The sequence below is a fragment of the Kluyveromyces lactis genome (genome assembly GCF_000002515.2).
Source record: "Kluyveromyces lactis strain NRRL Y-1140 chromosome F complete sequence".
NCBI classification, from domain to species: Eukaryota; Fungi; Ascomycota; class Saccharomycetes; order Saccharomycetales; family Saccharomycetaceae; genus Kluyveromyces; species Kluyveromyces lactis.
The window spans coordinates 1,444,816-1,459,150 of NC_006042.1; the positions used below are offsets into that span (position 1 = coordinate 1,444,816).

A 14,335-nucleotide genomic window follows, 5' to 3' on the forward strand; every position below is an offset into this window, starting at 1 on the left:
AAGAATGTTATTACTTACATGGCTACCTACCGCGTATAGTTTATAAAGTTTATAGAAGAGAAATTTACAGCGTTACCAATGGTTTGGGAATAGAAACTTTAGCTTGGCCAAGGCATCTTGAGACATGGCTTCAGGTTTTGTTGAAATGGAGTACTTCATGGCATCCTTTAGACCATCACCGTTGTTCATAAATTCAGGAAGTTGCTTTGCCATTTCTAAAATGACCCGGGATGCCAAATGGTTAGCATTTTTGGCATTGTTCTGTAAATTACGGATAACAGTTTGTACAGACACTGGTTCTTCTTCGTCTCTCCATGCATCATAATCGGTAGACATACAAACCATCTGGTATAGAATTTCACATTCACGAGCCAATTTCGCTTCAGGGATCACACTCATGTTGATGACATCTCCACCCATCAGACGGTACATCTTAGATTCAGCCCTGGTCGAAAATTGGGGACCTTCCATACAGACAACGGTTAGTTCTCTATTGTAGTGCAACAGGCAAGGTTCTTCAGACTCTGGGTTTTCCAGAATATCTTTGAATTGATAAATATACTCAGCAAATGACTTGGAGAATGGTTCACCGAACACAACATGCCCAACTAGGCCTTCATCGTTGAAGTAAGAGGACTCTCTGATCCCCTTGGTTCTATCGATGATTTGTTGAGGCAACACGAAGTCTCTTGGTTTAATTTCCTGTTGTAAAGAACCGACAGCACTGAAGGACAAAATAGCACTGGTTTTCAAGTTCTTCAAGGCAGCAATGTTAGCTCTGAATGGAACCCTTGTTGGTGGGTACTCATGATTCACACCGTGTCTAGCAATAAAGGCCACATGGAAATGCTCAGTTTCATCTGATTTTACACGAGACACCGTGATTGGAGAAGAAGTCTTACCCCAAGGTGTTTCCATACACGGAAGAATGGCAATTGGTTCCAAACAATCCAAAGTGTACAAACCAGTACCGCCAATGATTCCTAGATCAATAGTCCCATCAAAAGTCTGAGGTAACTGCGTAGAATTCGTCATTTTAAAGCTGTAGAATTTCGGGATAACGTTAAACTTCCTGACGAACGTTTTCATAAAACGAATAACGTTGTAAAGAGGAACTAGAAGAGTTTTGGTTCACCAGATCAGATTTGAAAGGACTAATTTACAGACAGTTTTATTTAAATTAATGCATGCATGCGCTCATTGTAAACTTTTCTGAAGATGGAGATGAGCATTCGAGAGACAACGCAGGTGAAAAAAAATGAATAATCACGTGCTCTTCTTCTTTTTCTTTTGTTTCAATGATACTATTAAAAAGACACAATTATTAACAGAACCTAGCTTCTAAGACTATGCTTTTAATTGCATAAATGATTTTTGTATAGTTGTAGGTATACTAAAGTTGGAATTTGGAATTTCTGGTTATCGCAGTATTTACAGGAATGAGGATGGGGTAGTCGAAAACCTTCCAAACCTTCCAAACATTGATATATGTATAAATATTCTTCTCTTCGCAAAGTTTCGTCATAATGGGTCAGCTGCCATTGTCGCATTAGATTCAAACTTCAAAGCCATATCCCTTCATACAGGTCTTATACTTAGCGATCAACTCATCGCACTTACCGGATTCTTGGCCATTAAATAGAAGACATTCGTCTCTAGCTTCCTTTTCTGGCTTGCAAACACAGCATGGCTTTGGCTTAGTAGCCTCTGTCTCTGTCTTAACTGGAGCAGTGTTGGTCTCTTGTGGCATTGTTTCTATAGAGTTTTGCTGTTGGGATGTGTCTGGATATTGAACTGAAAGGTATCAGGTTAAATGGTGACAGATTAAAGGGCTGGTTTCAATAACTTACCTACAATTCTTTACAAACCATCGACATGTTAGTTGTATTACTAAATCCTGTGAGAAGCTTCTCAGTAGTTACCTTTTTGAACTTTTAACATTCAGTGTCTGATTTCATTACCCGGATAATGCTCATGTGACTTGTCCGATTGATTATCTAATCCGCCATATATGGTAAAAATGTTCGAACGAAGAGTCCATATGGAGAGCTGCTGGAAGTTGAATTACAGGCTCGATAGAGTTCTCCTAGAGATAAATAAGAAGTTGGTACATTGTATAGAATATCAAAACCACCAGATCAGCTTTCAATTTCAACTGATTGCTGAGTTTGCAATATCAGTCACGTGGTAATTTTATATCTCCTATCACCTCTCTTATACTCTTCATCCTTAACTTAGGGCAGTAAAATGAAAAGCGGACAGTAGGTTCAGTTTGAACATGAGGTCTCATTAAAGCTAGCAGCTGGATCCCTCACATTGCAGCATTACCGTTCCACGTATGATGATGTCAAAGCTTCCCTTTTTGTTAAGGGGAGACTTTGCACGTTGGAAACGAAAATTTCTCACTGAATTGATGGAGAGCTGAAAAAAATGTGAAATAACAAAATGTGCAAAATATAATGTTTGATACGGACATACTGATGCACTAGATTGGAAATTCAGGTGCATAGTAAAACCCTACTTCACTCTGGTATTGTCATAACCCAAGTGCTCATTGAAATATAGTGTTACAACGATTCAATTGTGTTATCGTGTTTACGCTGGTGTTGAAAAAACCAAGTACGTTGATCATTTTGCGTTCTTAGTTAATCACTGGTTTTTATCAGACTTTGATTTGACACTATTTGTAATTAAAGACAATAATATATCTTCAACAGCAATTTGTAATTTTAATTTCTGTTGACAAAAACACAATCGATTATAGTCTCACTTCATTTTGGCATAATCTTTGTCAGAAGTTGGATAATAATCATTTTCCTTATAATAATCTGTCCTGTTTGGATTCTTAAGTGCTGGTTTATGGGTACTTGTATTCATTTGTAAATTCAACCACTCAAGACAAACCACAGTGCGAGAGAAAGAAGAGGTCAACTATGAATCCACAACCGAAAGAAACTAATCGAAGCTCCATCTCCTCGGGAGCAAGAAACAGTGCTGGCAGTGCTTCTTCAAATAACAGTATCTCAAGTAAAAATAGCGGTAGGGAGTTACAACCACGAAGCGATACCGATAGCGAATGGCAAGACGTTGGTATGCCCACTTTTAAAGAGGACTATTCCATAGATGCAATTACGAAGAAGGTGAAACCTGGGAAAAAGGGTTTCCATTCTGCTATAGTTCGTGATGCTGGATCATTCGCGCACAATCCTCAACCACCTTTGGCAAAACCGGTGAAACCCACTTTTGAAAGGTCCCGGACTGCAAACCTGACCGCAACTTCATCAAGAGGTAACCTGCCGCTACTTTCGCGCACTTCCAGTACGCTGTCAGTATCAACAGCTACTTCACATGGACATAAAGGAACTACCAAACCGTCACGTGCAACTAATTTCTTCAAGAAACTTACCAGCAGGAAATCATCTCTGGCAAGCCAAGGAGGGCCTCCAGATTCAGATAATCAAATAAGCCAAGGTGGCAGAGTGTCGGCTTCAGATGGTGAACAGCAGTCACCCTTTCATCAACAGTCTCTGCAACAGCAAGTTCCCACTAACGCTTTGCGGAGAAAGATGAGCACATTCATACATGGTTCTTCAACCATGTCTGCGGCGTCTACTTTGACATCCGCAAATGCTCCTCATATGAAACACTCTGGGTCTAAGGGCAGCTCCCTGTTACATTCAGGTAACGAAGCCAGCAATGGTTCAAATTTAAGCGGTGGGAATGCGACAAGTGGCGTTTCGAACCAACAACATGGAGTAAGTTCTGCAGGCAGAAGTATTGACACAGACCTGTCAAGAAGAAATTCAGGGACCTCATTTGATGCTTCTAAATTATCAGCCGCTAAAGAAATATTTGGTGTTGACCTAGATTTAGACAAACTTTCTGATATGACGGATGTCGTCGTTACTTCTAATGCACCCTCCGCAGAAACTACGGACAAAGTTCCACCAAAATCACCTAATGCGTCACAAGATACCAAGGATGCTACACTTGCGCTACGGAAACAATGGACTGCTCCAGAATCCTGGGATGTTGATGAGACGGTCGGTCTTGATGTTAACAAAATTAAAGAAAGACATAAGATGTCAAAGGCCAATCGACATAGAGGGAAAAACCGCAAAAGGTACAGCAAATCACAAGGAAAACATACCAAGGGGTCTGTTCCAAAAAATGTCATTGCGAAAGATACTTCGGAGCCAGTAATTCCTCATGTACACCATCATGACTTTGAAGAAGACGCATTGTCACCGCGCACTTCTCCTCCTAACAGAGGATCGAATGACGAATCGGGACTGCATTTATCAGAAACGAAAAGCTCCGAATGCGATCTTTGTTTCACAATTTCTCCCAACGGCGACGAAGACTCAGACATTTCCATTGAAACCCAATCAGAAAGCCTAGACGATATAACTTCTGCTAAGACGCAATCTCGACCAGGTTCGCCTCTATCACAAAAAAATATCGAACAATATACAGAACTAGATGGAGAAACCGAATACGAAGAACATATGCTTGAGAAGTATTATAGTGATCTTTCGGATATTGACCAAACCAAAAAATATGCTATTAGAATCTTCAATGTCGATGATACTTTCACAACCCTTTCATGTCGTCCAAATACATCTGTGGCCGAACTTATACCACAAATAAAGAAAAAGTTTAATATTCAACAGGGGAATTTCCAGTTGTCGTTGAAGGTTGGTAAACTATCTAAGATTTTACGACCAACTGCAAATCCAATCCTCATCCAGATCAAGTTATTACTATTGAATGGTTACAAGAAGAGTGATCCGCTCCATATTTTGGGGCTCGAAGATGTCAGCTTTGTTTTTAGTTTCAAATTCCACCCGGTGACCACTTCCCAATTAACAATAGAACAACAACAGAGGCTCTCGAAGGGTGACTTCATTCATGTTGACTTGAGAAACATGGACTTAACTACACCTCCTATCATTTTTTATCAGCATACTTCTGAAATCGAGAGTTTGGATGTTTCTAATAACGCTAATATCTTTTTACCTATCGATTTCATTGAAAGTGCCGTTAAGCTATCCAGTTTGAGAATGGTTAATGTCAGGGCATCTAGGTTCCCAGCCAACATTACACAGGCTTATGATTTAGTTTCCTTGGACCTAGAGAGAAACTTTATCAAAAGGGTACCGGAATCCATCTCCAAGTTGTCCAATCTTACTATTTTGAACCTTCAATGTAACCAGTTAGACAGACTTCCATCTGGATTTAAGAATCTCAAGAACTTGCAGTTGTTGGATATCTCCTCCAATGCATTTACGGCGTACCCCGAAGTTATCAATAGGTGTACAAACTTATTACAGGTTGATCTTTCATACAATAAGATAAATTCACTTCCACTTTCCATCAACGAACTAAGTAAGTTGGCGAAGATGAACCTATCCAACAATAAAATTCAAGCTGTTCCCGATTTGTCAGGTATGGCAAACCTACGGACTCTCAATCTAAAAAACAATAGAATTGCCACTATCAAATCAAACGCCCCAAATTTGCAGAATTTATTCTTAACCTCAAACAGAATTTCCGTTTGGGAAGATTCACTACCTAAACTAAGAAGCTGCGATTTGACAGAAAATCCTGTTACTTCGTTCGACTATAGAGGTAATGTGTTATCTAACCTTACAAGTTTATCTCTAAACAAGGCAAAACTATCCAGTTTACCTATCGATTTTTTGAAAACTTTAGAAAAGCTTGAGAAGCTTGAATTAAATGACAATAACTTAACAAGTTTACCTGCGGAAATCAAGTACTCAAAAAAACTAATTCATTTTTCTGCCGCCAACAACAAGTTGGATAGTATTCCGGAAGAAATAGGAGAACTCTCCAATCTTAAATCACTTGATTTACATTGTAATAATATTAGAGAATTACCCATTTCAATTGTAAATTTAGAGCTAACAACATTAAATTTCTCCTCTAATTTACTTGGCTACAACCCCGGATTAGAGGACTATGAAAATACCCCTTTATCAAAATCATTACTATTTCTCAATACTGCTGACAACAATCTCAATAATGAGATGCTTCCTTTATTCAACTTCAACACTAGCTTGAAGATAATCAATCTTTCTTATAATGATATTTCTGATATTTCTGCATTAAACCTACCATCGTTGACAGAGTTGTATCTATCCGGCAATGCTATCACCAGCTTGCCCGGTGAAGTGTTCCAAAGAATGAAGAATTTGAAGGTGATAATGTTAAATGGTAATAAGCTGATGTCACTACCATCGGAGCTCTCTCAACTTTCGAATTTGACAGTTCTAGATGTTGGTTCAAATCAATTAAAATACAATATCTCAAACTACCATTATGATTGGAACTGGATGAATAATTTGAACCTAAAATATTTGAACTTTTCTGGGAATAAAAGGTTCGAAATAAAGTCAATGATTGGCCCTGATACTAAAACAGATTTGTCCGACTTGACAATCTTAAAACAGTTAAAAATTTTGGGGTTGATGGATGTTACAATGAAAACCTCCAAGGTTCCTGACGATGGTGTCAACTTTCGTCTAAGAACTACCGGATCCATGATTAATGGTATGAAGTATGGTGTTGCTGATACTTTGGGTAAAAAGAGCTCCGTGTCAACTAGAGATATCAAGTACGAAAGATTTAGAGGCAAGGATGATGAGTGCTTGTTCTGTCTTTACGATAGTGTGAATGAAAACGCCTCTTCTGGTCATAAAATCTCACAAATCATCAGAGACATATACGATAAGATTTTAACAAGAGCTTTGGAAAAATATGGAGACGATACTGACGAAAACATAAGGACAGCATTGCGGTTCAGTTTCTTACAGCTTAACAAAGAAATTAACGGGATGTTGGTGTCTGTTGAAAATGGCCTGAACAAATCTGAATTAACTACCGTTGATTTGCTCAGTGGTGCATCTGCAACAGTCGTATTTTTCAAAGGCAAGTCAGTGTATACAGCGAACATTGGTAACATCGGAGCTATTCTAGCGAAAAATAATGGTGATTACGAGGTTTTGACTAGGTTGCATGTTCCTACTAAGAGAGATGAATATGAAAGAATAAGAATTGCAGGCGGTTATGTCAATAGTGAAAAATTAGATGGTGTTTCTGAAGTTTCTAGAGCCGTAGGATTCTTCGATTTACTGCCTCATATTCATGCATCTCCAGATATTTCGGATTTCAAGTTGACCTTCTCAGATCAGATGATAATTATTGCATCACATAATCTTTGGAATTATATCGGTTATGAAATTGCATCTGATATTGCTCGTGAGAATGGCTCAGAACCTATGCTGGCTGCGGAAAAGTTGAAAGACTATGCCATAACTTATGGCTGTACTGATAAATTGACAGTTGTCTGTATAAGTGTGGAAAAGGGTGCTACTGAAACGAATAGATTCAATATAAGCAAAAAAGATTTGTTATCGAGAAAAACTGCATTTGAAGATAGTTCTCTCAGAAGGCTTCAACCTGAGATCCCCCCTCCCACAGGTAATGTTGCCATTGTTTTCACCGATATAAAGAATTCCACTTTCATTTGGGAATTATTCCCTGATGCGATGAGAACCGCTATCAAAACACATAACGAAATAATGCGTAGACAACTACGTATTTTTGGTGGTTATGAGGTGAAGACTGAAGGTGATGCATTCATGGTAGCATTCCCAACACCTACGAGTGCTTTGGTCTGGTGTTTAAGTGTTCAATTGAAACTTTTGGAGGCTGAATGGCCGGGTGAGATAACATCTATCAGGGACGGTTGTTTGATCACGGACACTAGCGGCAACAAAATTTATCAAGGTCTTTCAGTGCGTATGGGTATCCACTGGGGTTGTCCTGTGCCAGAAGTCGATGTTGTTACCAAGAGAATGGATTATCTAGGCCCTGTTGTGAATAAAGCTGCAAGAGTCTCTGGTATTGCTGATGGAGGACAGGTCATGCTCAGTAATGATTTTATGGTAGAGTTTAAGAAGATTTTAAGCTACCACCAGCAAGTCACTGAAGATAATATTCCGCTCGCAAAAGCCTACGGGGAAGACATTGTGGGTGAAATTTTAGAACGAGAAATACACATATTATCGTCTATAGGATGGATGTTCGTCGAGCTTGGTGAACAAACGTTGAAAGGGTTGGAAACTAAAGAACTTGTCACCATAGCATATCCTAAATCACTTCAAGCGAGACACACTTTGGCAACACAAGATCAGAATAACAGTGTTATTTCAGATGATTTTCTATTCCAAATTAGATCAGTGTCCAATAGATTGGAGACTGTCCTCTCCTCAGTCCAAGGTGGTCTTATCGGGCTGGAAAATTCTGCCAATGGACGATATACTACCTTTGATAGTAATACCAAACAGGCCGTTATGAAAAACTCGTCCGAAGCAGATCTTCTTGCATTCCTTGACCATTTAATCACCCGAATTGAATCGTCAGTCGTCTTAATGAACTTACGCCAACAGGTCCAGGGTGGTTTAACCATATACAAATCTGGTGATGCAATGAAACAGAAATCAATCTTCCAATTGCTGGATGACCTTCTAGCCAGAAACCAATTATACATAGAAAACAGCCATAATGACGAGAGCGAGCAACAAAGCTTCAAATCTTTTCCGGAGGAGTAGAGGACTTGATTTCTTTATTGTTACGTCGAAAATGTCTCATGGTTTCGGACCCTTTGATTAATTGTCGTGATTTCATCAAGAATAATATAACACATTTCCATTACATAAGTATATAAACATGCAAAACTTTTTATTTTTGTGCTTCTAGATCTCTAAGTTCGATGCTTTTCCCTGGAACTTGAGAAGCTGGCTGGCTGGCACTGGCAGGTGCAGAATCGTCATCCACCATACCTTCGAAAAATGTGTCTTTCAACTCTCTCCACCTGGTAATCCAAGTCCCAAGGAAAATCAATATCAGTGTAGACAAAAATTGCAAGATAAACCATGCTAGTGAAGGGAATAGCCCTGTGTGTGTCCATACTACTACTAGATTTATAGCATGGATTGTAATGGCAAAATCCCACGCGAGTTTACTCCTTCCCACTATGATGGTCAAAAAAAAGACACAAATCAAGGAATCAATTAACCAAAGGGCTGATAAAGAAATACCAAAAGAGTTTGAGAAATCAATGTCCTGCCATGTAAACAACCATTGCTTTAGCTTTATTTCGTACCCACATATTTTCGCCCAGCAATAAAACAAAGTTGATGCAGTGAGATAATAGAACATTTGCAAGAGTATAATCTGAACGATTATTTTACCAGGGGACTGAGACTCTTGTTTGAAGATTTCAGTGGGTAATAGTTCTCTCGGAACACGCATGTATCGTCTAAGCGAAGCCATCTCCCTGATTGGTTGAAATGTCTCTAATCGGTCGCCTTTCTAAAACTGCACTTGGTACAGTTCAATTCTATCAAATATAACTGGTGCGAACAACCAAAAGAATTCACCGAATATTATAGGAGGAATGCAATAAGTAACGAAAGAGGACTAACTACTCAATTCTGTCTTTATTTTCAAGTCTCTCAAATCATGTCTCAATCACAACTCATCTTGGATTTAATATGTTGCTTAGAGATTCCGAACTAGTTTCCATGTTGACAACCAGTGGTTACCCTAACTTGACGATATGTTTTTCCTCAAAAGAAATTTTCCATGTTCAAGCTTTTCACATCTGGAATGGCGATGAGATGAGCTTGAGATGAGCTACGACAACTAGAATAACTTAGCAGTGAGTACTGTTCATTGTTCCTTATTATAACTTCTACAGGTGACATACTATTTATCTAGTGCTATTATTCTTCACTCATTTCTACTTTGCGAGAAAGAATAGAATTCTTGTTGTTCTTTGATTGAGTATTAAGGTAAGTGGAAAATAAAGAGATATACGGCATTCGTTAATATGGCTGTTAAGAAGTTTAGATCATTCGATGATTTTGTTCCTACAATTAGTGATAGCGAAGAAGATGTTCCAGATTTAGATGCTTCTGATGACGAAATGGAAAAGAAGCCAGTGAAGTCCTCAAAAACTAAGAACAAATCTAAAAAGAAGGCCAAGCAACAACAGGGATCTCACTTGGACGAAGATGTCCATGAAGATTTGAATCCAGAATTCCAATTCTCCATTGACAGCGGAGAAGTTACCACCAACTTTGCAGGCTGGGATTTCCAAGGTGATGAGAAGAGTGATGAAGTTGAGAAAAAAGATGTCGATCTAGATGGGATCATTAGAAGAAAAGGTGGTTTGATTATGATGGCTGCTACAGGCAGTGATGCCGAAGAAAGCCTATCAGAAGAGTCCGAAGAAGAACCAGAAGAAGGAGACGAACCTGGCGAGAGTGATGATGAAGATGAATTAGCTTTGGATGGGTTCGGTATGGGTGTCAAGAGAAAGGCAACAGAGGAAAATGAAGAAGATGAAGAGGATGAAGAAGAAGAGGATGACGACGAAGATGACGACAAAAAGACCGAAATGAGTCAGGCAGATTTAGGTAAGGGAAAAGACGAAGATGAAGACATTGAAGAAGACACTAAAGAAGAAATGGCTGAATTTTATGCTCCAGAAGAGGAAAGTGCGGATGCTAAAAAGATCGTTCATAAAACTTTCAACAGCTTGTCGTTATCCCGTCCTGTGTTGAAAGGGCTTGGAAGTTTAGGATACACCAGTCCTTCTCCAATTCAAAGTGCTGCTATTCCTATTGCCCTTCTTGGTAAAGATATCATTGCCGGTGCTGTTACAGGTTCTGGTAAAACAGCTGCTTTTATGATTCCTATCATCGAACGTTTGTTGTACAAACCTGCACATATTGCATCAACAAGGGTTGTTGTACTAACTCCAACCCGTGAATTGGCTATTCAAGTGGCTGATGTTGGTAAAAATATCGGTAAGTTTGTTAACGGACTAACGTTTGGTTTGGCCGTCGGTGGTTTGAATTTAAGACAACAAGAACAAGCATTGAAGACCAGACCTGATATCGTAATTGCCACACCAGGTAGATTTATCGATCATTTAAGAAATTCTGCGAGTTTCAGCGTTGATTCAGTTGAAATCTTGGTCATTGACGAAGCTGATAGAATGTTAGAAGAAGGTTTCCAAGAGGAACTACAAGAAATCATGTCTCTCATTCCAAGTAAGAGACAAACTCTGTTGTTTTCTGCTACAATGAACTCAAAAATTAAGCAATTAATCTCGCTATCTCTAAAGAAGCCTGTTAGGATTATGATTGATCCTCCAAAACAAGCAGCAGATAAATTGACACAGGAGTTCATCCGTATACGTAAAAGAGATCATCTCAAACCGGCATTATTATATCAATTGATTAGAAAGTTGGACAATACAAGCCAGAAGAGAATAGTAGTTTTTGTTGCTAGGAAAGAAACTGCCCATAAACTGAGAATCGTCCTTGGGTTATTGGGTATGCAAGTTGGTGAATTGCATGGTTCGTTAACCCAAGAACAACGTCTACAGTCTGTTAATAACTTCAAATCCTTACAAGTACCAGTCTTAATCTGTACCGATTTAGCTTCGAGAGGTTTAGATATTCCAAAAATTGAAGTGGTTATCAATTTCGATATGCCAAAAACTTACGAAATTTACTTACACAGAGTTGGTCGTACTGCCAGAGCGGGTAGAGAAGGTCGTTCAGTAACCTTTGTAGGCGAATCATCTCAAGATAGAAGTATTGTCAGAAGTGCGATCAGATCAGTGGAAGAAAACGCTGAAAGTGGAAAGGCCTTGAGTAGAAACGTTGACTGGACACAAGTCGAGCAAGTCAACAGCTTGATTGGAGCAAAGGGTGATGTTGTAGAGGAGATTATTGAAGAAGAAAAGCAAGAGAAAGAGATACTTAGAGCTGAAATGGAACTTCGCAAAGGTGAAAACATGCTAAAACACAAGGAAGAAATCAGTGCAAGGCCAAGAAGAACCTGGTTTCAATCAGAAGCTGAGAAGAAGAACTCTAAAATGCTTCAAGTTTTGGCAAAAAACAAAAAGCCAATCAACAGTAAGAAGAGAAAACAGCAAGAAGCATTGGCTGAGAATCCTCGGCTATATAAAAAGACACAAAAAGATCGTGTCGAATATCAGGAACGTCAATACAGCAAGAAGCAAGCTGCCTACGGAAAGAAGGGAAAGAAGGGTAAGAAATAAATTACTGTCCTATGTTCTTAGTTTTGGCTTAATTATCAATGCGCATGAAAATTCATTATATACTACATAAACGCAGTTGAGGTGTTATTACATAATCATCAACTCTCATTCGTAATATATACCCATCGAGAGTTGCTTTAGAGTTTCTGGATTGTAATAAAAGTCATCCGTTTCCTCCTCTGAGAAGGATTCCAGTGACTCATCATCTCTAAATTTATCATCAAGAGCAGCAAGTTGGACGTTCCTTCTTAATTTTATTAATGTATCGATTTGTTTCTCAGTTTCTGGTGATAATTTGGCGTGTTTACTTTGTGATAATAATTGTAAACCATCCAACCAGGTGTAGAAGCTCTCTGTACTCTCCAAGTAAAATGCAGATAAAATTTTCCCGTTTCTGTCAAAGGTGGTAACTTCTCTATAAATTGTGTTCTGAAGAATATTAATCAATCTAACACCTTCAGGAAGCTTTCTATCGAGTTCAATTTGCCTACTTTGAATGTTTATAATATTCTTTAACGGAATGACAGTAGTTTTGTTATTTACCATGGCAGAGTGATCGATGGTCACTATTTCATTATCTTCAACAGTGGGTGTCTTTTCCACCTTATGTTTGAATTCTTTTATCAATAAATTCATCTGATTATCTGATAATGCAATAAATGAAACCTTTGGTAATTTATCCTTTGCTTCAATTGGGTTCTCTGAGTACACCCATGTACCCTTCTGCATCAATAAAAGTCTTTGGTAGCGTACAAATTCCTGCACTTGGTTTTGTAAAATCTCATCAAAGCTACTAATATCTTCTGCCCAGTCATTGAACTGTTTTTCTCTCCATTCTGCTACCTGCAGCTGTCTTAAATCTTCGTACGTAAATGTCTCACATACCTCAACGAATGTTTCAACAAAAGAATCGTGTTTTGTGCGGCATATCTTATCTGCCTTATGAATCAGTATTTTAATAAGTTCAAGCAAAGATTCAAAATCTTCTTCAGTTTCACTCCTGGACTTATCCCATAGCGTCACCATAGTACCAAGAAGCACGGCAATGATTTCTTTAGTGAAAAATATGAAGTGCATCTTGTGAACCTTTGAGCCTAATTTCAAGTTTGACATTTCGAAGTAATCCCAAACAATTACGGATAAACGGGCAACAGTTTTCAAGAGTGGTAAAGGATATTCTTCGAACATAAGTTGTTCTGTGTAAGCTTTTTTGAATGTTAGATCGTTTTGTCTTAAGATAAATCGGATGTTAAGCAGTTGCAACACTGTTAGGCCGTCCAAATCAGTGTACTCTTCATTTGATTTCATAAACCTCTCCTGGGTGATTTCATAGACGTCAAAAAGTTTGTGTATCAATTCCTTTACCACATCAGTCGCTTCTAAATCATATTCATTATTAGGCAAGTCTTTTACTGCTCCTTTTAAGCGTTTCAACTGGACCAGAAACTGTTCAATGGAACCTACTAGATCCTTATTGTGCTCATGCGCATACAACAGACAAGACAATTCGTTAAGAACTCCCACATCCTCAAGCATCATGTTAGTTCTTGCTACAAATGTCACTGCAGTCTTGTCGCCTTCTGAAACCCATTGGAGGATGCATTCAACATGAAGACATAGGTATTTAATGATTTCCTGACCTGTAGTTGGATTATTCTCATATGTCTTTAAAAGGCAAACAAACTGTTCTAAAAGATCTGGACCAGAGTGTAGAACTGAACACAGCACAGTTAAGGAAATTTGTGATGAGGGCGGATGTAACACCAAGTTTTCACTTAGTAGAGTAAGAACTGACAGTGATGCGTGCAGAGTGATCAGGTCTTTACTTTGAGTAGAAATGATAAGACCATATAATCGACTGATTAATTCATCCGTAATTCTTGGCTTCCACAGATCGGTTGCAGCCAATTCCGATAAATGTCCTAACCCGGTTAACAACAATGCTTCATCTGTTTCGCTCTGTGAGAAAGCTGATGCAATAATCACGTCAAGATACTTTTCTGCAGTATCTTGCTCTAGCATAACTCCATGGTCATTTTGAACCTTATGGTTCTCCATATCATGTATAATTGTCTCCATTATGAAAATAGTCTGTATGAAGAATAAATGGCTGGTCGCTTTCTTGAACCAATACAGATCAACAAGGCCCTCTTGATGACTCTTGATTGT

The 14,335-nt window shown here is 38.6% G+C and overlaps 6 protein-coding genes across 6 annotated transcripts; 2 read left to right on the plus strand and 4 right to left on the minus strand.

The window, feature by feature from the left end:
* Window positions 1-72: 72 nt before the first annotated feature.
* MEU1 (S-methyl-5-thioadenosine phosphorylase) lies at window positions 73-1,089 on the minus strand (the record flags this gene model as incomplete). Its single annotated transcript, XM_455784.1, has 1 exon — window positions 73-1,089. One exon carries the CDS (start codon window positions 1,087-1,089, stop codon window positions 73-75), a length of 1,017 nt encoding a protein of 338 aa, XP_455784.1.
* Window positions 1,090-1,555: 466 nt separating this feature from the next.
* COX17 (copper metallochaperone COX17) lies at window positions 1,556-2,508 on the minus strand (the record flags this gene model as incomplete). Its single annotated transcript, XM_455785.2, has 2 exons — window positions 1,556-1,717; window positions 2,479-2,508. The coding sequence occupies 2 exons, from the start codon at window positions 2,506-2,508 to the stop codon at window positions 1,556-1,558; spliced, it is 192 nt and encodes a 63-aa protein (XP_455785.2).
* Window positions 2,509-2,933: 425 nt separating this feature from the next.
* CYR1 (adenylate cyclase) lies at window positions 2,934-8,636 on the plus strand (the record flags this gene model as incomplete). Its single annotated transcript, XM_455786.1, has 1 exon — window positions 2,934-8,636. One exon carries the CDS (start codon window positions 2,934-2,936, stop codon window positions 8,634-8,636), a length of 5,703 nt encoding a protein of 1,900 aa, XP_455786.1.
* Window positions 8,637-8,766: 130 nt separating this feature from the next.
* SYS1 (Sys1p) lies at window positions 8,767-9,360 on the minus strand (the record flags this gene model as incomplete). The annotated part of the gene is made up of 1 exon (XM_455787.1): window positions 8,767-9,360. One exon carries the CDS (start codon window positions 9,358-9,360, stop codon window positions 8,767-8,769), a length of 594 nt encoding a protein of 197 aa, XP_455787.1.
* Window positions 9,361-9,919: 559 nt separating this feature from the next.
* DRS1 (putative ATP-dependent RNA helicase) lies at window positions 9,920-12,166 on the plus strand (the record flags this gene model as incomplete). Its single annotated transcript, XM_455788.1, has 1 exon — window positions 9,920-12,166. One exon carries the CDS (start codon window positions 9,920-9,922, stop codon window positions 12,164-12,166), a length of 2,247 nt encoding a protein of 748 aa, XP_455788.1.
* A 105-nt stretch (window positions 12,167-12,271) lies between these two features.
* LMO1 (Lmo1p) lies at window positions 12,272-14,245 on the minus strand (the record flags this gene model as incomplete). The annotated part of the gene is made up of 1 exon (XM_455789.1): window positions 12,272-14,245. One exon carries the CDS (start codon window positions 14,243-14,245, stop codon window positions 12,272-12,274), a length of 1,974 nt encoding a protein of 657 aa, XP_455789.1.
* Window positions 14,246-14,335: the final 90 nt, after the last annotated feature.